General features: G+C 44.3%; 1 protein-coding gene across 1 annotated transcript in view; it reads left to right on the top strand.

The window, feature by feature from the left end:
- Nucleotides 1-26,943, top strand: part of GALNT2 (polypeptide N-acetylgalactosaminyltransferase 2) — a 1,163,038-nt gene that overhangs the window by 725,344 nt on the left and 410,751 nt on the right. Inside the window, exon 14 of the mRNA XM_068231909.1 lies at nucleotides 25,423-25,549. Coding sequence (XP_068088010.1) covers nucleotides 25,423-25,549 — 127 coding nt within the window. The remainder of the gene's footprint in view (nucleotides 1-25,422; nucleotides 25,550-26,943) is intronic.

Here is a 26,943-nt window from a genome sequence, read left to right as displayed (position 1 = left end):
TGTGGTTAAATAGTGAAATTACACCTACATACTTTTTTTTTTTTTTTTCTTATTAATAAAAAGATCTTAATTGTCATTTTTTTCAATAAAATGACATTTAAAACTAACTCCTTACCTCTCACACTCTCCCATAGTTCCCCCCAAAAAAACATTTGCATTTAAAAAAGACAATAAAAAAAAAATTCATAGTTACCTTAACCACCCTGGCGTTCTGATTAAATCGCCAGGGTGGCTGCGGGAGGGTTTTTTTTAAATAAAAAAAAAACTATTTCATGCAGCCAACTGAAAGTTGGCTGCATGAAAGCCCACTAGAGGGCGCTCCGGAGGCGATCTTCCGATCGCCTCCGGCGCCCAGAATAAACAAGGAAGGCCGCAATGAGCGGCCTTCCTTGTTTTGCTTATATCGTCGCCATAGCGACGAGCGGAGTGACGTCATCGACGTCAGCCGACTCCGATCCAGCCCTTAGCGCTGGCCGGAACTTTTTGTTCCGGCTGCGCAGGGCTCAGGCGGCTAGGGGGGCCCTCTTTCGCCGCTGCTCGCGGCGAATCGCCGCAGAGCGGCGGCGATCAGGCAGCACACGCGGCTGGCAAAGTGCCGGCTGCGTGTGCTGCACTTTATTTGATAAAAATCGGCCCAGCAGGGCCTGAGCGGCAGCCTCCGGCGGTGATGGACGAGCTGAGCTCGTCCAGACCGCTCAGGAGGTTAAGGACTGAACTAATTTTACTAACCAATAAAGTTTATTGAAGCATATAATATAAGTACAGGCAACACTGCGATAGCAGCAAAGTAGAGATTAAAAACGTGCAAAGATACATACATACATACATACAAGAGAATCCATACAGAGTCGTTACAGTCAATGAAGAATTCCACTGGGGTATTAACATTATGCAATGTAGCAGTTTGGCAGGGTACAAGTTTCAACAGCTAAGGGGAGTATATATAGTAAAAGAACAACACTTCATGACTTTACTGTAGCAGGTACTGTTATTATTAACCACAATTAAGAATATTGAATGTCATGCAGTGTTATATACTGTTAAGGCAGACACATGATAGCAGCAATTGGGATTATTTTCTGTTTTCCCATTGGTCCCATATAAGGTGAAATTGGGTGACGCGACCCCTATGCGTATAAACCAGTTTTTTGTATGCCAGACCATCATCTACTCTCTTAATCCAACTAGAAAGAAGCGGAGAAACAGAAGACAGCCATCTCAGGGCTATCTCCTGTCGTGCTGCGAAAAGAGTCTCACGGATAAAGGATTTAGTGCATGGCTGCATGCCTTCATCCTGGCTAACTCCTAGTATGCACAGAATTGGATCCAGTGTTACTGGAGAACCCATCTTATCATGCAAAAATTGAATCACCTGCTTCCAAAAGGAAGAAATTTGGGGGCAACTCCAGATCAGGTGGTAGAAGGAGGGGGGGTCGAGGCCGCATTTTGGGCATAGTTTGCTAGCATTGGCATTGTATTTAACCACACGAGACAGGGTCAGATACGCTTGATGTAGGATATAGAGCTGGGTGGCCCGGTCCTTAATACATAAAGAGGCCCTCCTCACAGCCTCTAAGGCGTCATCCCAATCATCTTCCTCTAACAACAACCCCTCAGCAGTCCATTTTTCTTTGGACCCTAGGGTGCAATCACATGCTTCCTTTGTTATTAGTTCCTTATAGATGTCACCTATTTGATGTTTATTCAGGCCCTTTTCAATCAATTGTAGTATATTATGGGGCTTAATGTAAACTGGTGCATTTTTAAATTGTGCAGTAAAAGCATGTTTTAATTGTAAGTATCTAAGAAATTGGGGTGCAATTTCAGGGTGGTGATTTTGGAGGGAGGTAAAAGAGGTAAGGGCATGCCCAGTTATTAGCTATTATATTTCCTAAGAATGTAACGCCAATTCTTTCCCAGAAGATTGGGTCTGGGATGGAGTTAAATTCAGGAAAATGCGGATTATGCCAGAGAGGAGTGTGGTAATCATAAGTGGAGGAGGTATACAAGCCACCTACCCGTTTCCATACTTTAAGTGCCTGTACAAGAATTGTATTGCTGGATTTACTGGGGGGAATATATTCACGTAGGAGATCAAGGGCTACACTTTCTTTTGATAAGTCGTTTTTATAGCCTAGGGCTTGAGGGTTATAAAGGAGAATCAAGTGGCCATGTGCTGGAGTTGTGCCGCTAGGTAGTAGTGTTGTATTGAAGGTAGGGCTAGGCCTCCAAGGCCATTTGGGTTTATTAAGAGGGAGTGCTTAACACGAGGTCTCTTGTGGTTCCAAATAAAGGAAAGGATAGTACCCCTAAATTTTTTAAAGACTGACTGGGGTATGTAAACCGGGGAGTGGTGTAAGACGTACAGTAGCTTAGGTAACAGGACCATTTTGATTAAGTTTATTCTACCCACTACAGTTAGATATAGTTTAGACCAGGCCTTGCACTTCGCTTGTACCAGGGAGATAAGAGGTATAATTTCTGTTTCCATGTATTGAGTAGGGTTTGGGTGGATTAAGACCCCGAGGTATTTAAAGGATTGCACCGGCTGCAGCAGGTTAGATGATTGGGATTGTGCTGGGAAGGGGGCATCCAAGTACATCAGTACTGATTTAGTTGCATTTAATTTAAGGCCGGAGTAATATCCGGCCTCCTCTATTGTGTCCAAAGCTGCCATCAAAGAGGAGTCCGGGTCCTCCAGGTACAGGATCGTATCATCTGCATAGAGACTGAGCTTTTCTTCTGTGTGATCTGTGCGCAGCCCACGTATCAGGGGGTTGGTTCTTATACGACAGGCTAGTGGCTCCACAGCCAAAGCATAGAGCAGAGGAGAGAGCGGGCATCCCTGCCTAGGCCCCCGACCCAGTGAAAAGGGGGCCGAGATCCACCCATTTGTACCCACTCTTGCCTTAGGGGCCTGGTAGAGTAATTTCACCCAATTACAGAAAACATCCCCAAAACCAAACCTGGCAAGGGCCGCCTGCAGGTAAGGCCACTCAACATTGTCAAAAGCTTTGGCCATGTCTAGAGAGGCGATGACTGCGACCCGAGTTGGAATGGTTAGCTTGTAAGTTTGTCATCAATCTACGAATATTTATTGCAGTGTTTTTGACAGGCATAAAGCCAGTTTGATCAGGGTGGAATAAAGATAAAATTACTGAATTTAGTCTAATGGCCATTACCTTTGCCAGGGTTTTGATGTCGGTTGTAAGAAGCGAAATTGGGCAGTAAGAGTCACACATAAAAGGGGGTCCTTGCCAGGTTTGAGCAGCACTATAATAAGAGCTTCCGTCATAGAGGAGGGAAGACGGCCCACTTCAAAAGCCGCTTCAAAGGTCTGGAGAAGTATTGGTGTTATAGAATCCGAATATCGTTTGTAAATTTCTATGGGAAGACCGTCAAGGCCGGGGGCTTTTTTATTGGGAAAACTAGCAATTGCTGTAGTTAGTTCGTCTTGAGTGATGGGGGCATCAAGTAGTAGGGCCTGCTCTGGATTTAGTCTAGGTAGATTGATCTCTGAAAGAAAGATTTCAGAGTCTGTTTGCGTGGCAGGGGTTTTGCTAGCGTATAGGGCCTTGTAATAATCATAGAAGGTTTTATTTATTTCTGCACATGCTGAGACTGGGACGCCGGAGAGGTCATTAATGTGTGTAATAACCGGAGGAGAGGTGTAAATTTTGGAAATCTTAGCCAGAAGTGTTCCCGCTCTCTCACCCTGCTCAAAATGTGCCTGCTTGCTGAAGAAAAGTTTGCTTTTGGTAATTTCCTCTAACATGGTTTTGTGCTGGCGTTCTAGTAACTGCCATGTTGATAGGGTGACAGGGGACGGATTGCATATATATTGGGCTTTAGCCAAATCAATTTTTTTAATAAGATCATGCTCCCTTTGCTTCGAATCACTCTTGCAGGCCGAAACAGCCTGAATCATTTCACCCCTGACAAATGCCTTAAACGTCTCCCATACCAGGAGCAGGTCCTCCTCCTCTCTGTGGTCAAACATAAAGCTTTCAAGGTGAGTAGTAATATGGTCATGTGTTTGTATTAATTCTAGCCAAAAGGGATTTAACTTCTAAAATTGAAAAGGTGGCTTCAGGCCCCAATCCACTGTAAGGGTTATTGGCATGTGGTCCGATACCAGACGCGGCAGCGCCCCAACCTCAACCACATCTTTCAGGACTGAAGGAGTTACTAGAAAATAATCCAACCTGGAGGAAGTTTTAAAGGTGGAGGAGTAACATGTGTAGAGTTTACCCTGTGGGTTGAAATGGTGCCAGACATCTACTAAGTCCATTTCTGCTGTTAGATGTGCAAATGAAGAAGGTTTATCTATACAAGGGGGGATTCTATCAAGGGAGGCATTACAGACTGTATTGAAGTCCCCCATCCAAAGTGCCTGAGCACTTGGGTGCTGAGCAGTGAATTTTGCTCTTTCTTGAAGAACTGAGGCACCATATGGAGGAGGAATATAAATGTTCAGGAGGAGCAATGCAATGCCATTGATTTTACAGTGTATAAACACGTATCTACCAAACTGATCGAATTTGACTTGTATTGGTTGGAATTGAAGTGCCACCACGTCCGGCTTATGTCTGCATAAGTAATTGAATATCATATGCCTTTTCATGGGGTCATTCATTCCCCTTACATTCCAGCTGATAAATCTCAATTTAATTGATTGCATTGAAAGTGAGAGAGATGTTTAGTTGAGTAAGTAGTGCATTTATAGTAATAGCCTTGCCGATAACCTCGGCATCTGGTATCTCATTACGCATTAAACTACATTTGCAGTGCGGCCCGTACATTGTGACGATATTGTGTTTTTGAACTTCTATAAACATAAGACTAACTTAACGCTAGTACCCTTACTAATACTACTCTTAGCCCACCCTGGTCGGCACGAACTAGACAGACCCTTATACCCAAAACTGACAACTCAACTAACAACAGCTAGTCAAAGTACTGACCCTTGTTGTTGGGAGGGGGAAAGCTAGGGGAAACCCTTATATTACCCAAAAGTAATAAATGATAGTACAGAACACAAAACAAACAGCTGAATAATTACCTGCGTTGTAGGGGGGTGGCGGGAAAAAGGGAGACAGCCCCGTACAAAAGAAAGGGCTCGCTCCTATTTCTCGGCCCTCCCGCCCAGAACAGTATATCACACTTACTTCCCAAAAACACATTTTGGAGACCCTGATAACATTTTAAATAACATCAACCTGTGTAAGACATTGGCCCAAACTTGCTAGTTTTTATAGCCTGTGAGTTAGTTATAGCATCCGTGGAGCGGTTTGTGTCTATCGACCATGGTTAAACACCAATCCTGGAGGGACATTGAAAGTGCATCATAACTGGAGTCAGCAGGGAGTGATGCTTTAAATGCGAAGTGAGTGGTGTTGCACGTGGCATCGCATAGGAAGGTCACTTAGCAGTATACTAAAACACATAAATTGTGGGTAATGTTCCATTATAGAGCATAGTAAAAAGAAGGGGGGAGGGGGGAAGAAACCCCCATTTAGGATTATATACTCCGGTTGCCTCAAGTGGCTGTGCCGTGACCATACGGTAGCAGCATTAGAGGAAGGGTACCAAGTCTTCACATTTAGCTTGTGACATGTCTGCAAGCGTATAATCGTCCAGGGGTGATGCGTCTCAGTTTGGCCGTACATGAAAATGTAGTGATGATGAAGTCAAAACGCCAAAGTGTTTGTTTGTAAAAGCATAAACAACAAGGAAGGGATTAGAAAAAGAAACGGGCGCTGAGAGAAAAGCGATTCTGGCACCAGGAGGACAGTCTCGGACTGCACCGGTAGAGAAGACCGGCGTGGAGGAAAACTTATACAGGGCTGTGTTGTACTCACTCATCTGGAGAGCCTTGGCTACGTGCTGGGGAGAGGTTGGTGGACGGGCGTGTGTCCAGCCAGTCTGCGGCAGCTTCTGGGGTATTGAAAAAGTGCACTCGGTCGTTCTCCACCACCCGCAGTTTTGATGGGTAAAGCATAGCGTACCTTAGGCCACGATCGCGTAGCTTCTTTTTAACGTTGATGAAGGTTGCTCTATGCTTCTGTAATTCAATTGAGTAGTCCGGGTAAAATGAAATACGTGCATTTTCGTAGGTAATTTCACCTTTAGCCCGGGACTCTTTAAGGATCACATCACGGTCCCTGAAGTTTAAGAGCTTCATAATGAATGTACGGGGCGGTGAGCCTGGCGGTGGAATCTTAGGAGAGATCCGGTGCGCGCGCTCTATAATGAAGACGGTGGAGAAGGCCTCTCTGCCAAAGACTCAGTAGCTTCTCCGCGAATGACTCCGGGGAGTTGCCTTCGAGCTTTTCAGGTAGCCCCACTATGCGGATATTCGATCCAGGGCCGGATTTCTGGAAAGGCCAGAAAGGCCACGGCCTAGGGCGATAAAATCAGATAAGATAAGAAGGGCGGCATGACTTGGAGAGAGAAGAGGTCATATGTCAAAGTAAATCATCTCTTCTGGTCCCACAACGCAGCCAGGCAGCGCCCTGCTCTGCTGGATTCCAGAGTTCCCCAATCCCAGCGTCTCTCTCTCACATTTCCTGATGTGTTATAACAATCATGATCAATCATAACTGTCACCATTCCTCTGTATGATAGACATACAGATGATGTGAGAAATGCCAGGGATTTACATTACAAAGCAGATAGAACTAAGTTACGCTGAGTTGTAATGCAGGCATTCCCAAACATCAGTGAGGTCTGCTAGTTTCTTCACCTCTTTTACAGCTTTGACACTGACCCAGCAGTTGTAAATTACTTTAACTAATCCTAATTTATGACTCTCTTTTTTCCCCTAGCTAGCAGTGATCCTTTGTCTGATTCAGTTAACTCTTTCCTGGCTCCTTTCTGTCCTTCATCTCCAACCATCTATGAGAACTGCTTGCTTCCCTTTCATTGCTAAACTGTCACTTTAAAGGACACCTGAGTGAATCAGGATGATACCATTTAATTGCTTAAGGCAGGGGTCACACTTGTCTTTCAGTTTCTACACTTTTCAGAAAACTGAAAGACAAATGTGACCTCTACCGTACAACAGCTAATGTAATTTATAGAGAAAACTGACAAATTGCGCAAGATGTCAGTTTTTTTTCTGCATGCGAAATCTGCATTAAAGTGTGACCTAGCTCATTGATTAACATGAGTTCTCAGTTGAAGTCAGTTTTTCTGTGCAGAAAACGCATATGAAAGCCGGTAAGTGTGACCCCTGCCTAAAAGAAAAAGAGAAAGCTTTCTGCTAAGCCTTCTTCAGACTTTGTTCCCGTATACTGTCAATATGTTAGAGCACACCGCCATATGTACATTCAGCATTCAAAAGAGATACATAGAATTTTCAGCAAATATACATAAATGTCATTCAGATGCTTTAAAGTGGAGCTGAACTCTTGCACAGGACAGAAGGAAAATGGAGAATGTACCATGTATGTATTTAGAGAGGCTGTCTAATTCCCCCTCCTCTGTGTCTAATCACAAATTGTAATTTATCTCTACAATGTGTCACCTGACTACCACAACACCTAAGCTCATTTGAAAGCACAGGATGTTAAAAAATATATCTGCTTCCATAAAAGCAGGAAGTAGACACACTGCAGATTTATTGCAGGATTTGTATCATCTGTCACAAAGGAATTTTTATATTTAAAAGTTATGTTGTTGCGTATCTTTTTGAGCAGAGAGGAAGTTCTGAGTTCAGGTCCACTCTAATTACAACAGAACATCCAAAGTGGCTCTTGATAGGATGTTTGCTACTTACCTGTTCTCTGTTTTGGATGGGCCTTTCTCCATTGCACTGCCCTGTCACCTGTTTGTGGCTCTGACTGCAGCCAGTCTCACAGAGGACAAAGAAGCAGCGCATGCTCTGTCCACTGGCGCTCCCTGTCACCTGTCTGTGACTGACTGCAGACAGTTGCACAGAGGACAAAGAAGCAGCGCATGCTCTGTCCACTCACGCTCCCTGTAACTTCTCGCTCCTGCCCATGGCCGGTACAGTGTTATGCATTCTTGACAAGTACCAGTCATACATCAGCATCATTTCTCAAGTATGCATGCCCAGAACACTATCGCCCGCTGTGCACATTTGGGCAGGAGTGCAAATTACAGGAATTATTTGTTGAATGGGGGGCAGAGTGTTGGACAAAATATTTTTTTGGGGGAGGGGCACTTGGTGACAGCAGGCCTAGGGCACTGGGAAGTACAAATCCGGCCCTGATTAGATCGCCTGTTGCGATTCTCCAGGTCATCCTGGCGCTCACGCATGTTTTTAACCTTGGATTGGGTCTGTGAGACGTCACACTGGATAGGCCGCATGCGTTCCTCGAGGCGGCTAACTCTTTCTTCTGTCTCGGCTACACGGGTGCGAAGCGATTGCATATCCTCTCTGAAGGAGACATCCGACCTTACCTCCTCCAGTTTGGTGGTTATAGTTGTAAGGGCAGCTTGGCAAAAGGATATGCCTTGCATGATTTGCTGGAGTGACGGAGCAGACACTTCTGTGTCAGAGGTCTTGTCGCCATCTTGGTTTTCATGGCGGAACTTCGCCAGCTTGGCAGCTGCTTCAGAGCCCTTCATTGTCATGCCTGAGAGTATGTGAGTGTACACCAACACTCGGTGGTTCGCAGGGGTCAGTCTGTAGGCAGGTAGAAGCGGGAAATAGCGAGCGGATAACAATTATCGGAGAATCGGGCGGGAGCTCTCGTCTTTTGCGTCCTACTCCATCCGCTTCCGGCCACGCCCCCGGACTGAACTAATTTTAATATGTATATCAAGAGGGTATATTACTGTTATTTTTGAAAACATGGGCTTTTAATTAGTGATGGACGCAAAAATTAAAAAAGAACCATCGCTTACAAATAAAATATTGGCAACAAACATTGTACTAGGGGAATATTTTAAATATGGTAATAACCGGGACAAATGGGTAAATACAATCTGTGTGTTTTATCCACAGAATGTCTTATTTTAAAACTATAATGAGAAAACTGAAAAATAATGAATTTTTTTACATTTTTTTCTTATTCCTGTGAAAATGCATTTGGGATAAAATAATTCTTAGCATAATGCACAACCCAAAGAAAGACTAATTAGTGTGTGTGTGTGTGTATATATATATATATATATATATATATATTTATTTTATTTTTTTTTGATTTTTTTTTTGTGATGAGTAGTGATACAGTTATTGGCGAATGAATGGAAGGAGCGATGAAAGTTGAAAATTGCTTTGATACTCAAGGGGAAAACCCCTCAGTGGTGGAGTTGTTAAAGACATAGTCCAGAAACAAAAAAAACTTTTTCTTTTTCGGAATCTGGAAAGTCTTTGATTATTTAGTGGTATTCTAGATTTGTGCTTGGAGATGGGTTATAAAATCCTGCCCTTTACAATATTATTATTTTTTTTTTTTTTAGATTCTTTATTTATCAACATATATTACAAAAATTACAAAAATATTAAACATTCATGTCCCAAAAGGGAGAGTGGGTAATTCTCAGTACATATATAACACCAAATCCTTAGGGTACATAGGGGCGAATATTGACATTTTATTATAAACTGTTGCTTCTATACATGCAATCACATTTCTTTAATACATTAAACCCTTTTCTTACTCAATGTCAGCAGTTTATATAATTTTTTTTTCCCTCACACTATTCTCTTCCCAACCTATCCTCTCCATACACTCGGGTCTATTCCTCTATTCCCCCTATCCTTCCCTCTGCCGTCTTTCCACTCCTCTCCCATCTCCAACCCCCTTCCATCCCCGTTCCCTGTTGTCTCTATCATGAGTCAGGGAACCCATCATACAACCAGAAGTAGAAAAAGTTAAAGAAGTAAGAACAAAAGAGAAAAGGGGAGAAAAAAAAAGGGGGATTCGATAGTAACACTAAGACCCTTCACCCTAATCCCTGCTCCCCGTCTCTCCTCCCTACCCCTCCCCCAGAGACCAGTCCACGCTAGGTTTATCTCCTCGCTGAAGGGGCCCTCCATGCTATGCGAAACGTATTCATGTCTGTGTCCTGACGCCCCAAAAGAGACCTCTCAGTCACAAATCAACTTCCTATAGTCTTCAGTATATTTAAACACCTCCCACTTTTCCCATGTTAACCTATGTTGCTCTTCTCTTCCCATAATATGTTTTGTTAATTCCTCTAGCCTTTGTATTTTAGATATTTCTCCTATCCACTCTGTTAATGTAGGGGGTTGCTGTGTTCTCCAGTGTCTTCCAATCAGGATTCTCGCAGCATTAATCAAATAACTGCATAGAGATTGTCTATATTTCTTAATACCCCATTCATTATGGTGTAAGAGAAAAAAGGCTGGGTCTGAAGGGAGCTCACTACCCAGTATCCCCCCCCCCCCCCCCCGCCTAGTTGTCTCACCCCTTCCCAAAATCCTCGCAGCTTGTCACAGCTCCAAAATATGTGGAGGTATGTACCCCTTTCGGTCTGGCACCTCCAGCACCCTGGGTCAAAATCTGGATACATACTTCCTAATCTATCCGGGGTGAGGTGCCACCTCACTAATAACTTAAATCCTGTTTCTTGAACCCTGGTTGATATCGAAGTTTTATAAGAAAAGGTTATAATTTTATTCCATTGGGCATCTGTAAATTGGTAGGTTAAATCGTCTTGCCATTTCTTCCTATAAGGTTCACTAGCATCTTTCTTGTCATTTAGCATTCCATAGATCTTAGCTAGTGACCTTCTGCCATCCCCTTCTGATCTGCAAAGTTGTTCAAATTGTGTAAGTTCTCTAGTAAATTCTTGTTTTCGTCCTTGTGACAATAAAAAATGCCTAAATTTGCATAAGGCTCCACCAATCTAGGTCTTCCCTCCCCCTCTGTTCTCTTATCCTATCTAGGGGTTTCCAGTCCTCCCCCTCCATCAGATCCCCTGCTCTAACCCCCCCCCCCCCTCCATCTCTCCATCTCGCATATTGCCCTCTACTTGTACGCTGCGCAAATGTATCATTATCTAATATCGGCATCAACGGGGAGGGTGAGAACGATAATTCATATCTTTCCCTTAATCTTTTAAAAGTTTTTAATGTGTAATTTACGTATACTCCTGCCGGATGTGTGGTCCTAAAGGCATGTGTGGTCCATGGGGTCGCATGTAAAGGTATCTCAACCATGTTCTGGTCCATCTCCACCCAAAGTTTATGTTGGGTATTTTTATGCCAGTCTATAATCCTAGCCACTATCGCTGCCAGGTAGTACATTTTAGGGTCTGGCAAGGCGAGTCCTCCCTGGGCCTTTGTTTGGGTCATCAATAAGTATTTTACTCTTGGGGGCTTATCCTTCCATACAAACCTGGTGAATTCTCTTCTTAAAGTCCTAAAAAAGGTCTCCGGTACCGGGACTGGCAGTGTCTGAAATATGTAGAGCAGTCTTGGGAGTACGTTCATTTTTAATATATTAATTCTCCCTAACATGGAGAGTTTTAACTTCCACCATGCCAGGAGATCCTTTTTTATAATATCAAGGAGTGCCCCGTAGTTAAGTGTGTATATTCCCCTCAAACTTATCGTTATTTTTGTACCCAGATATGCAATCGCTTCCTTGGCCCATTTAAATGGGAAATTTGCCTTTAAGTTTTTCTTTTCCGATTCATTTATATTTATCCCCATGGCTTTACATTTGTCCCAATTTATTTTGAAATTAGAAATTTTCCCAATTTTTTTGAATTCTGCCATTAGGAGAGGTATTGAGATCCTAGGAGCTCTAAGATAGAACAATACGTCATCTGCATATGCAGCCACTCGGTGTTCCCTCTGTCCCACCTCTATTCCCCTAATATCCGGGCTCTTTCTTATGTGATTTAAAAATGGTTCTAAGACCAATGTAAAAATTAAAGGGGACATAGGGTACCCCTCACGTGTGCCGTTCGAAATTGCAAATGGTTCTGATAAGACCCCATTTACCTTCACCCTTGCTGTCGGGTTCTTATATAATGATCCTATCCATGTGGTCATTTTCCCCCTACCCCTATAGACTGTATCACCGCTCTGATAATATCCCAACCGACCCTGTCAAATGCTTTCTCCGCATCAGTCGAGAGCAGCACGACAGGGTCGGTCGAGGAGCCCACCCACTGCAACACACTAAGTGTCCTCAGTGTGTTGTCACGGGCTTCCCTCTTAGGGACAAACCCCACCTGATCTGTCTGTATGATTCTGTGAAGCCATGGGGACATTCTTCCGGTCAGAATCTGCAAAAACTTTCAAGTCCGTATTAAAGAGAACCCGAGGTGGGTTTGAAGAATATTATCTGCATACAGAGGCTGGAACTGCCTATACAGCCCAGCCTCTGTTGCTATCTCAGACCCCCCTAAGGTCCCCCTGCACTCTGCAATCCCTCATAAATCACAGCCACGCTGCTGACAAACAGCTTGTCAGAGCTGGCTGTGTTTATCTCTATAGTGTCAGTCTGCTGCTCTCCCCGCCTCCTGCAGAACTCCAGTCCCGGCCTGCATCCCTTCCCTCCCTGCTGATTGGAGGGAAGGGACGGGGGCAGGGACCGGAGCTATGCAGGAGGCGGGGGAGCAGCTGAGACTGACACTACAGATGTAAACACAGCCTCAAAACACGGCTGTGATTTATGAGGGATTGCAGAGTGCAGGGGGACCTTAGTGGGGTTTGGGATAGCAACAGAGGCTGGGCTGTATAGGCAGATCCAGCCTCTGTATGCAGATAACATTCTTTAAACACACCTCGGGTTCTCTTTAAGTAGCGATATCGGTCTGTAACTGGAACATGCCGACGGGTCTTTGCCGGATTTATGTATTACGGCAATATGAGACTCCAAAGATTCCCTACTGAATTTCTCCTCTCTCTCTCCCTCCCCACACAATGCATTCATGGCCAGTACCCAAGGGGCTTCTAAGTCCTGGATATATTGCTTAAAGTATTCTGACACAAATCTATCTGGGCCTGGGGCTTTTCCCCCAGGCATATTCGTTACCACTTCTCTTAATTCTTGAGATGTAATAGCGGCCTCCATTCTTTCTATTTCATCCTATGTGAGTTTTCCCAGCCCTGCACTCTCTACATACTCCCATACAGCTTCCCATCTCGTCTTCCCCTCTACCTCTTGATCTCCTAACTTCAAATTATAAAGATTCTCGTAAAATGCACGAAAAACCCTCGCCTGAGATTCACTCCTATGGTGTTTTCCGGAATTACTGTCACATATATATGGTATATAGTTAGCTGTTTGTTGTTTTTTTAAAGCACGTGCCAGCAACTTTCCCGTCTTATTCCCATGCTCATAGTATAATCTGTTACACCTCTGTGCTGCATACCTAGCTCTCCGGAATAAGATCGTTTTCAGTTTTTCCCTCTTGGCTGTTAATTCCTCTGCCTCTCTTGCCAGTCCCCTTTTGTGTTCACCCTCATATCTCTCTATCCTTTTTTTTTTTTTTTGTGTAAATGTTTTTTATTGCAAATTTTCAAGATTTACAGACATTTTTGTTTTGTGGTTAGTAGTACTTTCAGCACTATGGTATTAAAATGATAAACCAAGGTAAACAGATAACAGATAAACATATTATAAACATCGTATAATCCAACTATAACAAGGTGAAGACCCTCTGAGAGACTAATATCTCGTGGTGTCTTCTTACCAAGAGAGTACAGCAACTTGAATATTCAGTATTCTATAACCTGTGTGATGTAAGGAATATGACAGGCGTAGGTTGCGGGCGAACATCACTTGTATGGGTTAAGAGTTTTATTACTGGGAGGTATCGGTATTGGAGTAAAGGTTTGTTTTTGGTCAGTAGTCGCAGATGTCTTTGTCCTCATGGTTTTATGACTTAGACTTGCGACCTAGAAGAGATGGTCAACCAGAAGGGATAAGGGGACGGGAGTGGGAAGAGGGAGATAACCGGAGTAGGTCTGGTCTAGTTTGTGTCCAGTTTATTTAATTGTTGTGAGGGTTCAGAACGCTAGATAGGAAGCCCAATTGAATTCCCATTTATCTTTCAATGTGTTATAGCCATTTTCCTGTCTGAGTAGATGTTCCATTTTAAGGTTTTGGTCTGTCAGGTTGATTAATTGTGGAGTTGAGGGGATATTCGGTTGGTTCCAATTTGAGAGGAGGAGGTGTCTGGCTGCGCATAGTATTTGTGTTGCGGCCAAGCGTATATCTGGGGCTAATTCAGTGATGCCTATGTGGAACAAGGCTAGTTCAGGGGTTAGGTGGCATTTCTGATTTGCTATGAAGGTTAGGGTGTTTTCCACCGATTTCCAGTAGGGCCTAATTCGTGGGCATGCCCACAGGATGTGGTGTAAAGTTCCTATTTGGGAGCAATTTCTGCAACAGTCAGGAGTATGATATTTGGATATCTTTGATAGCAAGTTAGGGGTTAGATACAACTTGCAAATAATTTTTTTAAGAGTTTCTAAATGAGACCTGCAGTGTGAGAACTTTTTCTGGAGTTGTAGAGCTAAGAGTATCTGGGACAGTGGGAGGGATGTTTGTAGGTCATATTCCCAAACTAATAAATATTTGGTGAGGGGGGAGGGGTTATTTTCCATTAAGGTGTTATACCAAAATGATATTCCTCCTTTTCTATATTTAGATGTATAGAGGAAGTCCTTTAGGTTTGCATTTAACTCTATTACTGAAAAGGGTTTGTTGGCAAGCAGGTGAGAGATTTGTGCGTATGTAAATATTTCAGATTCGGTGAGTTTGTACTTCCACTTTAAATATGAGAACGGTTTAAGTGCAGGATCCGCTATATCTTCAATATTCAGAATACCTGCTGAGAGCCAGTTAGTGATTTTGACTTCAGGGATGGCTGCTTGTAAGGCCTTTAGAGGAGTTGTGGAGGTGTGTTCTCTCTGTGTAATAGAAAGTTTGTGTAAGGCAAAGTCCCAAGCGTCTAAAGTGGCATTGATTAAAGGGTGTTGGCTGGGGATTACTGATAAATTAGACCTTTTGAGAGCTAAAACGTTGAGAGGTTTTGGTCTCTATTCTTTCTTGCTGGGCCCAGAGTTTGGAAGGAGAGTTGGGGTTCCAGTATTGGGACATATCCAAAATGGAAGCATAATAATAGTACCGGGGATTTGGGAGGCCAAATCCTCCTTTTTTTGATGGGGCTGTTAAAGTGGTGAAGGAGAGTCTATGTTTCTTTTTTTGCCAAAGCTACATAGAAACTAGTTTATTTAGATCTTGTAAGAATTTAGAAGGGATTTTTATAGGAAGCGTTCTAAAATAGTAGAGAATTTTAGGAAAGACTGACATTTTATAGGCCGCTATTTTCCCAGATATAGAAAATTCAAATTTAGCTAGGTGGGTCAGGTCTGTTTTGATTGCAGTGAGTAATTTCGGGAAATTAGTAGAGTATACCTCCTTTATGGAGGACAGGATTTCTATTCCCAAATAAGATATGCTTTTGGAAGCCCAGAGGAAGGGGAATTTAGAGGTTATCTTGTCTTTTAGGTGTTTTGGGATAAAGAAGCTTAAAATTGAGGATTTAGTTCCGTTAATCTTATATAGAGAAGCTCTAGAGAACTCATTTAGCGTCTAGTATACGTGTAGTAATGATGAGAGAGGATTCTCAATAGAGATTAGCACATCATCTGCTAACAAGCAGATTTTTGAAGAAGATTGGCCCACCGGTATTCCACTTATAGCCGGGTTTGATCTAATACTCTCCGCTAGGGTCTCCATGACTAAGACAAAGATTAGGGGGGGCATGGGGCACCCCTGCCTAGTTCCATTGGATATTGTAAATGATTTAGACAAGAAACCAGCAACATTTACACATGCAGATGGGGATCCATAAAGTGCCATTATCGCCTGATGGAACTTCCCTGATATCCCAAATTTCTTTATCGTGTCACTCAGGAAACCACAATGGACTCTGTCGAAGGCCTTCTCCGCGTCCAAAGAGAGGAGCAGAGAAGGCCTTCGACTAGACTCCAACGAGTGAAGCAAATTTAAAATCTGCCGTGTTCCATCAGGCGCTTGTCTACCCTTTGTAAATCCCACTTGTTCCAGTGATAATAATTCAGGCAAAATATCAAATAATCTTTTCGCCAACAATTTGGAATATAGTTTTAGGTCACAGTTCAATAGAGATATGGGGCGGACGTTGGAGGGGTTTGTATGATCTTTCCCTGGTTTAGGGATGACTGTTATGGTAGCTCTAGTGAATTATGGATGAATATGGCCTGCAGTTGCAAAATTGTTGAATAGAGAAGTCAGTTTTGGAGATAGGTAGGTGGCAAAGGTTTTGTAAAATTCGTTAGTGAACCCGTCAGGGCCTGGGGCTTTATTTGCTTTAGCTGCATTCTGAATACTGCATTCAGAGTTTCTGAGATTGTAAAGGGGGGCATTAAGGTTTAATAATTGAGTCTCCGTAATATGGGGGAGTTTTAGTGTAGAAAGGAAGTTGTTTATCATATCTGGGGAAGGTTGGGGAGTGTCTGTATCATTTTTTTAAATTATATAAAGAGTCATAAAAGTCACTGAATGCGTCAGCATTTGCTTGGGGATTAGATAGTTGTGCTTTGGAGAAAGGATGAATTAGTTTTGCAACTTTTCCCTTGGCTTGTCTCAATTGGATTAGGCGAGCTAAAAGGGGGCTAGCCTTATTGCTTTGATGATATTGAGATAACTTGAGTCTGGTTAGTCGGAAATCATTTTCTTGGGCTAGGAAGGTTCTGAGTTCTTGTCTAAGGGAAAATAATGACCGTTCACCGTCTGTCGGTTGGGCTTTGTGTAATTTTTCTACTTCCCTAATTTTATCTAAAAGGAGGTTAACATTTTTTTGTTTTGTTAAAGAGCCTATTTTAATTAGTGAGCCCCTTATGACTGCTTTAAACACCAGCCAGGTGGTTACCTCTCCAACTTCCATCCATTTATTGAGTTCAAAGTAATCTTGGATACTCTTTGGGATTTCTTTCTTATTTTTTTTCAGAATTCAGTAAGGAATTATTAAGTTTCCAAAAGGGCTTAGGAGAGGTATAGGATAGCAAGTCCACCTGTAGGGAGATAGGAGCATTATCAGACCACGTAATAGGATGTATTGCAGTGTTTCTGATTTTCAGCAAAGAGGTTCTGTCCACTAGAAAGAGATCAATTCTTGAATATGTGTGGTGGACGTGCGAAAAATAAGTAAAATCTTTCTCTGAGCCATGAGAAATCCTCCAGGTGTCATACAGGTCCCATAGGTCTAGTAGTGAAGAGATAGTGGAATAAGATTTGTTGCGGCGACTAGAGGAGTCTAGAACAGGATCTCTGATAAGGTTAAAGCCCCCTCTTATTATTAGTCCGGGTGGTTTATCTTTTAGGGTCTTGGAGAACAGTTTCCTCAAGAATCTAAGTTGTCCAGAGTTGGGGGCATATAAGTTGAGTAATGTACAGGGTGTGTGATTGAGCAGGATATGAGTATGTATCTGCCCTGATTGTCTTTCTCGACTGAGTTGATTGAGAGTAATAGGTCTTTGTGGAAAGCGATTAGTACCTCTCTTTTTTTTCTTGTGAAAATTATTGCATATGATTTGTGGGTAATTAGGGTGAGAACATATAGGAGCACTTCCCTCTTTGAAGTGAGTCTCTTGTATAAAGAGAATGTCTGACTTTAGTCTGATGGCTTCCTTCTACATAGAATGGCGTTTCACTGGTACATTTAGTCCTTTCACATTAATGGATGTGAAATTGATCATGGACCTTTTTATAAGTAGAATAATAGTGCATTGGTGTAATTTTAAGCACTGGTGATATAATTAGTTCGTACATAGTCCAGAGATACTCCGAGGGTTTGGGAGGGTTTAGGAGAGAACACCATCTTCGAGGATATAACAACTTAACCATCAATAACAGAGTTCCTTGAGGAGGAGCAAGAAAACAAGTGGAAATTATGAGTAGAATCGAACAAACAAAATTGTACAAGCTGCAAGTAACGTCTCTGAGGAATGGGAGACAGAGGCAGGATGATTCTTGGTGTAAGAAAATCATCCTACGTGTAGAAACTGTGTTGTGCCTTTGGAGCTAGCAGACTCCTTTAAGATGTTGAGTGCCAATCTTGTGGTACTTTAGCGGCAGAGGAGGCATTGCTGTTTCGGGGTTTCTTCTACAGGCTTTAAGCCCCAGAAAGTTAGTAGTTTTATCCCATCATTAGCTGTGTGAATCATGATAGTTTTCCCCTCTTTAGATACAAGTAGTTTGGTGGGGAAGCCCCAGTGGTAAACTATGTTGTTTTCTCTCAGTGCTTTTGTGATGGGGAGCAAAGATCTTCGTTTAGTTAGTGTAGCTTGCGACAGATCCGAGAATAGAGTGATTCCCTTGTATGGATCTGGAAGTGATCCTTTCTTTTTCACATGTAGGAGCAGGTTTTCCTTAGTGTGGAAAAACTGAAAATTACATATGACATCCCTGGGGATGTTATCAGGGAGGTGGCGGGGCTTAGGGAGTCTATGGACTCTCTCAATAGATTTCTCAATGTCAGATAAATGAGGCAGAGTTTTGCTGGCCAGGGCCCCGATATATTCTCTTAGCTGTGATTGCTGTACTGATTCGTCAACCCCTCTGAATTTGAGATTAGATCTTCTATTTCTATCCTCTAGGTCCGCAGCCTTCATTTTGAGCCAGGAAATATCTTGCTAGTCTTGCTCCCAGCGGTCCACAGAGTTGTTATGTTCCTTTGTAATCATGGTTATGCTGTTTTTCTACTGTGGTGACCCTGTCCCCCAGATTACTGATCGGCAATTGAAGATGGTTTGTGATCTGGTGTATATCAGCTGTTAGTGAGGTTTTGAGAGACACTAGTAGGTCTTTTAAATATGCTTGTGTTATGCCTTGATCTGTGGTCGGGAACTGTTCAAGTTCTGTGGAGTGCTCGGGGGGAGGAGGCAGTATGGCCACCGGTCTTACCTGCCCTCTGGAGTCTGACCACTTTAGTTTACTCTTTACCGGGCTCCTGGATGAAGGGGAGCCGTTGTCTAGAGAGGAGTCGCCTTCCGCAGGAGAGGTTCAGGCTGCTGTTTGGGATGCGCTCTGAAGAGCTTCTGTGCATCCCTGGGAGGTATGCGCCTCTGCATCTCCATCGGCGCCATCTTTGTTAGCTGCGCTGGCTTGCATGTCAGCGAAAATCTCCGGGAGTTTGTTCGGTCTGGGTGCTCCCTTTTTTCGCTTCATGGAGAGTTCTAGCTCCAACGGGGATTACGCCATCTCAGACTGCCGAAAGGGTAGTTGTGGGACACTTTGGAACGCATAAAAGCCGCTTTAATCTAGGAGTCTGCATGGAGCTCTCGTCCTATCCGTCCAGCGTGTTTGTGCGGCGGACACGCCCCCCCTCTCTATCCTTTTTAAGCTTTCCTGTATTTCCTTCTCTTTCTCTTTCTTTATCCTACTTCCCTCCTGTATTAAAATTCCTCTAATCACACATTTGTGCACCTCCCATATCAATACCGGCGAAGGTACTGTGTTGTTATTCACTTCAAAATAATCTCTGATTTCTTTACTAATCCTCTGCGCTATATCTTCCCTCTTTAATAATGAGCTGTTCATTCTCCATGTGAACCCTTATCCCGAGGCGTATACTTCCCTAGCCATAATACTACTGGGGTGTGGTCGGAGATAGTTGTTGTCCCTATCATTGTTTTCACCGGGTGAGACAGTAAGTTATGAGAGACCTTAAAAAAATCCAACCTGGAGTATGTTCCGTGAGGAGATGAATAAAATGTGTATTCTTTATCCCTAGGGTGCTGGAGGCGCCAGACATCCATGAGCTGATGTTTATTCATATGCTGCTTAATTTTCCGTATTGTTCCATGAGGGAGATTAGATCTCCCGGAGGAGGTGTCTATAATAGGGTCTAACACTAGGTTATAATCCACCGCCAGGACTACTGAGCCTTCTGCAAATGTTTCTAGGGACCTCAATGCACTTTTCAGAAAGGAAAGTTGACCTGTGTTAGGTGCATAAATATTACTTATCGTTAGTTTTTGTGAATTAAATATCCCTTTTATAAACAGGTATCTACCATTCCCATCTCTATGGACCTCAATATCCTGCACTTTAACTTGTCTAGAAATTAATATTAACACCCCTTTTGTCTTGGAATCTGGGGAATTACTATAATAAGCTGTAGGATATTTATTATTAAATACTTTCGGGTGGGAAGACCCCTTAAAATGTGACTCCTGTATCAGAGCTATCTGTATATGTTCTCTATGTAAAAGCTGTAAAAGTGAAGATCTTTTCTCTGGGATGTTTAGGCCACAGACATTCAATGACAAAAATGTAATTTGTTCCTCCATTTCCTTTCCCATCATCTTCTTACCTATCCCCTCTCAACTTTCTTTGGTAGGCCTTCTCTCCGGGCAACTGGGAAAAAGGAGAGATGAGGAGCAGCAACCCCCCTGTAAAATCACCCCCGAATAAGAACCAAGGACTCACCAGAAAGAAGATAAGAAAAAACAAAGAAGTAGAAGAGGAAAAAACATACAACCTCTCAGACATCCTCCTTTCATTCCACCACCAACTCTTGTGGGGCTCATTGAGCCCTTTGGGGATCTCCCCTATTGTTCTTAGTGGGCATTTCTTCCTAAATACCCATCTTTTTTGGGGATCCCCAGGGGTCATTATCTACACCCCTTTAGTATCCTTCAGGCCCCTAAGGAACGAAACTACACCACAAAACAGGACCCCCCTTCGCCCACCCGGTCTCCAAGATCCTCCCCCAAAATACATTGGCAGCACCCCCCCCCACCACCACCACCACCACAGCCTGCCCCTCATCTCCCGTAAATACTCCTGTGGAGAAATCTAAAGGTTCCCAAAGCCACTCGCCTTTTCCCCACTAATACACCTCTCCGCTGCTGCCTATCTCACGTTTCCCTCCCCCCCACAAGCTCTCCATACATCCATTAGCCCAGGAAAAGAAAGACTGCCAAGTCTGCTTAAGTCTAAGCTCTTTCATCGCTTCTGCTTTTCTATTTCCTTCCGAATCTATTACAATATTTATTCCAAACCCTGCTCTCCCCTCCCCTCCCTAGTATATCCATATCTCCAAACACATAAAAAAATGCATTATGACATATCTCGTCTATCTCCTACCCCCTCCCCCACCTCATGTAATGACTCGCACCTTTTTCATCCCCACACCCAGTGATCTCACCCCCCCCCCTCCCCACCCCAAACCCCACAGGGTGTCACTTTGTATACATAGCATAACAACAAAAAGAAAAAAAAGATATTGCCAATGCATCTAACATTGCACTCCATTTCTGTGCCCATCTCTCACATAATTTTCCCTTTCTAATCTTTCCTGGGGCGACAGGGGCAGCAGGGGGGAGGGCAACAGCCGACGGGGCCCCCCGTCGCCCGCAGCCCCCCCCCCCCCGCAGCCCCCACGCCCACCCACAATCCCAGCCAAAGCCCCCCTCCAGTCAACAGTGAGTCTCATAGTACACCTTGACCTACTATATCTCTATTAATAATCAAACCAATAGTGCTTTTACTCATATCCCCCCTAACCCCCACCCCCCGTCAAACTGTGTCTTCATCTATACATAGCATCACAAGAGAGAACAATTCTTAAAATATTTAACATCATAATCCATCTACTTTTTGTGCTCCCCGCTTCACAAAACAGGGTATTACTATTTCATTTAACGTCGCAGTCTGTTTCTGTACCCACCTCTCATATAATTTCCCCCCTCTACTCTTTCTCAGGGTGGCAGGGGCAGCCGGTAGCAGGGGGGGGGGGTGGAGGGAGGGGGGGCGGCAAGGTCTGCTCCCCCCCCCTCCCCTCCAATTAACTGTGATTCTCATAGTACCTCTTAATCCATTATATATCTATTAATAATCAAACCAGTAGTGCTTTTACTCATATCCTGTCCAAACCCCCCCACCCGTTAAAGTGTATCTTCGTATATACATAGCATCACAAAATCCCCCCCCCATCCATCCTGGGACAGCCAGAGGGGGTTGGGCCACCACCCACACGGGGCCCCGCAGGTCCCCCCGTCCGCCGCAGCCCCCCCCCCCCCCCCCCCCAAACCAGTGCCTCCTCCACTCTCAAACCCCACACTTCCCCTCCCTCTCCCTCTTTTAACAGAAGTGGGTCCTGCAGTGAAATCTAACCCACTATTTAACTATTAAAAACAAACCATTATTATCTTCATTCCTATCCCATCTGACCCCCATCTCCACCCACAGGGCCCCTGCCCACTTACAGCTCCCCCCCCCAACCCATCCACCCCATATCAATTGTCACACATTTATTCATAATTACCCCCCCCCCCCCATACCACTCAGTGTAGCTTCACATAAATGACACCATCAAATTATTTCTAGTGCATTTAACAACACACCTCATCTTTTATCCCATCTGTATCCCCCTCTTGCATAATTTCCCCCCTCTGAAGCTTCCCGGGGTAGTAGGGGAGGGCCGATGCCAACACGGGGCCCCACAGGGCCCCCCGTCGGCGACGCCTCCCCCCCGCCCCCTATTCCAAAACAAAAGGAAGGGGGAGGGGGTCCCTTATCACAGCATTTTCAAGGAAAACTATCTCCTCAATCACATTTGATCTTAACTCCTAAATTTTTAAAATCATTCCACTTCATCATAACAAGTAAATCGACCATCATTAACGGTCATTAACCCTTTATCCTGAGTGGCCGCATCCAAGAGCAGGAAGGGGTAAGGAGGGGAAGAGGGAAACACAGAGCACACGGCCCACAGAAAAATCATCAATTCTATTAATTATATTTCCTGAGTCGGTATGTTACTGACCATACCCGAGAGCAGGGGGGGAGGGAGGGGGAAAGGGAGACACAGGGCGAGCGGCCCACTGAAGGGTCATTAAGTACGTTTCCTAAGGCAAAGACCCACCTAAACTCACGTGCCAATGTCCATTATGTTGAGGGACCCTTTTTCTGTCCTTTTTCTCTATAGATAAAAATTTTCTCCGGGTCCCAGTCTTTTAAGTCCATCGGGGCCATTCCCAGCACTCTAAAAAGCTCAGGGAGTTCCTCTGGTCTCCACAAAGAAAACAGAAGGGACCCTTTTTTAATCAGCAAGGCAAAAGGATGACCCCATCTACATGTGGCTCCTTCTTTCTGTAATTGCTGAAGCAATGGTTTTAATACTCTTCTCTGCTGCAATGTCCTTGGGGCCAGATCCTGAAAAAGCAGTATCTGTCTTCCATCATACATAATACGTTCCTGTTTCCAAGATGCCGCCATAATTGCTTCCTTTTCAGCATGGTGATGTAAGCAGCATACCACATCTCTTGGGGTTTCAATACCCCACGAAGGTAACTTCAGGGCTCTATGTGCTCTGTCCATTAAGATGGTCTGCTCGCTCTGTCGGCCTAGGATTGAATTGAAGATGGTTCTCAGGGCCCCCTGTAAACTTTCCAGCCCAATCGCCTCTGGGAGTCCCCGCACTCTGATAATATTCCTGCGGGAGCGGTTTTGCTGGTCTTCCAGCTGAGTACACAATGCAATGTTGACTTTTTTTTGCCTCCCATCATATTCATATCCTTTAAGCTTTCCTTTATGGCCCCGAGTTCCTCCTCCAACTTTGTCACTCGGCTCTTGAGTTCCGTCACTTCCTCCTTTACTGCTGTCACTTCTGCCCTGGTAGCCTACAGGATTTTCTCGTCAAAAAGAAAAGTGAGTGTGGCACTCCTAAAGGGTCAGGAATGATCCGTGGGTAAAGAAGAAAATTTCCCGCTGTAGAGTATCTCTTACACCATTTGACATTCAACCACTGACGTGTGCCTCGCACATATAGTAGGAAGGAAGCAAATCACAAGTCAACAATGAGCCTACAGGATTTTGTCTGTTTGCTCGGACAGATCCTGCTTCGTGGGCAGGTTCCTTAGGTGCTTCCACATCTCGTCCACATTCGTTGGTTTCTTTAGCTGTGGTGAGGCCATGCTCTCCTGTCTACTATGCCTCTCAGCCACCTTTTCTGCCGAGACACTCGGTCCCGGCGGCGTGAAGAACTCGTCTGCTGAGCGTTGTGGTGTTTTTAGGACAGGAGCGGGAGCTGACTCCGTTACAGCTTTCTTTCTGGCTCCTCCGGTCATCCCTGACGCCAGCTCCATGACAGGGGAGTAGTCTCGGCCGCCGGGTGCGTGGACCATGGGCGTGCCTACGTCATGACGCAGATTCTCCCTCTAGCCGTATCCATGCCCTTTACAATATTAAAGTAAACCTGAGACCGGATGAGGGGAGCTTTGTTCCCCTGTCTGTTTGTGCACCCTCTGAGTCACTCTCTGTACCCCCTTTGTGTCTCCTTCATGCCCTCTTCTGTGTTTCTTTCGTGCCCCCTTCTGTGTCTCCTTCATGCCCTCTGGGGGTCTTTCTCTGTGCTCCTTCTGGGGGTCTCTATTTTTGCTTCCTCTAAGGGTTTCTCTCTTTGCCCCCTCTGGGGGTCTCTCTCTGTGCTCCCTCGGGGGGGGGGGTCTCTCTCTTTGCTCCCTCTGGGGGTCTCTCTCTGTGCCCCCTCGAGGGGGTCTCTCTCTGTGCTCCCTCGAGGGGGTCTCTCTCTGTGCTCCCTCTGGGGGTCTCTCTCTGTGCTCCCTCGGGGGGTCTCTCTCTGTGCTCCCTCGGGGTGGTCTCTCTCTGTGCTCCCTCGGGGTGGTCTCTCTCTGTGCTCCCTCGGGGTCTCTCTCTGTGCCCCTCTGGTCGTTCTCTCTCTTTGCCCCCTGGGGGGAGTCTCTCTCTGTGTCTCCTCTGGGAGTCTTTCTCTGTACCCGCTCTGTGCTCCCAAGCTGCTGTAGTACTGGACATACCTTCCAGCATGAGTCCAGCGATGCGCGTCTATCCACTTCACCTCCTGCAGGCTCCTAATGCATGGCATACTTCTTGTGTCGTGTGACATACAGGAACCAGGAAGTATGCAATGCACAAGAGTCGGCAGGCGATTGACGATGGACAGCGTTGGATTCATCCGTGAGGTATGTCCAACACTGCGGGCTACATGCGGAAATCGCCGCTTTGACGATTCTGAAATTGTGATCTTGGTGATGTCCCCCCCCCCCCTGTTCTCAGGTATAATTTAAACAGAGTTATCCCATACTTTTTATAGTTTGCTTTCTTCTAACAAATGCAAGAAGTTCTAAATTTTTTACATGTTTAAAACAAGTCTGAATTGAAAATAAACTTGTAAGATAATTAATCATATGTGTAATTATGGGTGTAGAAATAATGGTAAATAGAGTATTAATAAAACGGGACAGAGTGTCATTTTTTTATTTTCAATTTAAGGGCTTTATTTCTAGCATTCAATTCCAAATAGCAGCCATGACAATCTATGCATAATCTTGTTCCTTCAGTTGCCAAAACAAAAGAAGCAACAGCTGAAGTTGAAGTTGTACAGCATACAGTGTTCTATGTTTTATCTCTCTTTTATTTGTATCTTCTATAGAGTTCCTGACCATCAGGACATTGCGTTTGGTGCTTTGCAACAAGGGACAAACTGTCTAGACACATTGGGTCATTTTGCTGATGGAGTTGTTGGTGTCTATGAATGCCACAATGCTGGTGGTAACCAGGTATGTGTTATAAAAGAGCTATTTTCTAACACACTTTCTTTACCTTCATAAATATTAATACCATTCTCAGGTTACCAATTACAAAAATCACCTAAGGTTCTTTGTGATTTCAGTTTCAGGATTTCACTTAAAGGATACCCGAAGTGACATGTGACATGATGAGATAGACATGTGTATGTACAGTGCCTAGCACACAAATAACTATGATGTGTTCTTTCTCTGCCTGAAAGAGTTAAATATATTTTTTATCTATTTCTTGCTCTCAGAAGCCATTTTCTACTATAGTTGAAATTTCTTATCAGTGAGAGTCACACTGTAGTCACTTCCTGTCTGAGTCAGGACTGAGTCAGCCACTTACATACCTGATATTTACCTCTTTCAGACAGAGAAAGAAAAAAGGAGCACAGCCTAGTTATTTGTGTGCTAGGCACTATACATACACAAGTCTATCTCATCATGTCACATGTCACTTCGGGTATCCTTTAAAGAGAACCCGAGGTGGATTTGAAGAATATTAACTGCATTCAGAGGCTGGATCTGCCTTTACAGCCCAGCCTCTGTTGCTATCCCAAACCCCCCTAAGGTCCCCCTGCACTCTGCAATCCCTCTTAAATCACAGCCACGCTGCTGACAAACAGCTTGTCAGAGCTGGCTGTGTTTATCTCCATAGTGTCAGTCTGCTGTTCTCCCCGCCTCCTGCAGAACTCCAGTCCCCACCTGCATCCCTTCCCTCCCTGCTGATTGGAGGGACGGGACGGGGGCAGGCACCGGAGCTATGCAGGAGGCGGGGTAGCAGCTGAGACTGACACTACAGATGTAAACACAGCCTCACAGCATGGCTATGATTTATGAGGGATTGCAGAGTGCAGGGGGACCTTAGTGGGGTTTGGGATAGCAACAGAGGCTGGGCTGTATAGGCAGATCCAGCCTCTGTATGCAGATAACATTCTTCAAACACACCTCGGGTTCTCTTTAAAGGATACCCGATGTAGAATGCACTCTAGCTTATGTTACTTATTTCTATATTAATGACCAGACACTTGAGGTCCTTTCAAAGGGTTAAATAAAAGGGGTTTATTTACAAATGTACAAGTTACAGCATATAAAATATATGATTACATAATTGTGGGCTCAGTGTACAGTACTACTAGGAGCATTTTTAGGCTAACCTTTTAAACCCATACACACCGCAATCGCTAGCTGTGCCCTGAATCCATTATCATCTTAAGTCTATCAGCGTGGCAAGAGAGAGAGAGCTTCCCAAGAACTGTCTTTTATCTGGATACAACAGGTATAAAGACCCCTCCTCCATGGCAGTTTTGTTGGAAGGAACTAGGTGGGGGTTGTTGTTGGTTTCACCTGTAATCAGTACAGCCATTGGACAAAGCCAGACA

This window comes from Hyperolius riggenbachi, chromosome 4, assembly GCF_040937935.1.
Source record: "Hyperolius riggenbachi isolate aHypRig1 chromosome 4, aHypRig1.pri, whole genome shotgun sequence".
NCBI lineage: Eukaryota > Metazoa > Chordata > Amphibia > Anura > Hyperoliidae > Hyperolius > Hyperolius riggenbachi.
The sequence above is the reverse complement of the archived record's forward strand: the minus strand, read 5'-3'. Positions and strand labels throughout refer to the sequence as shown.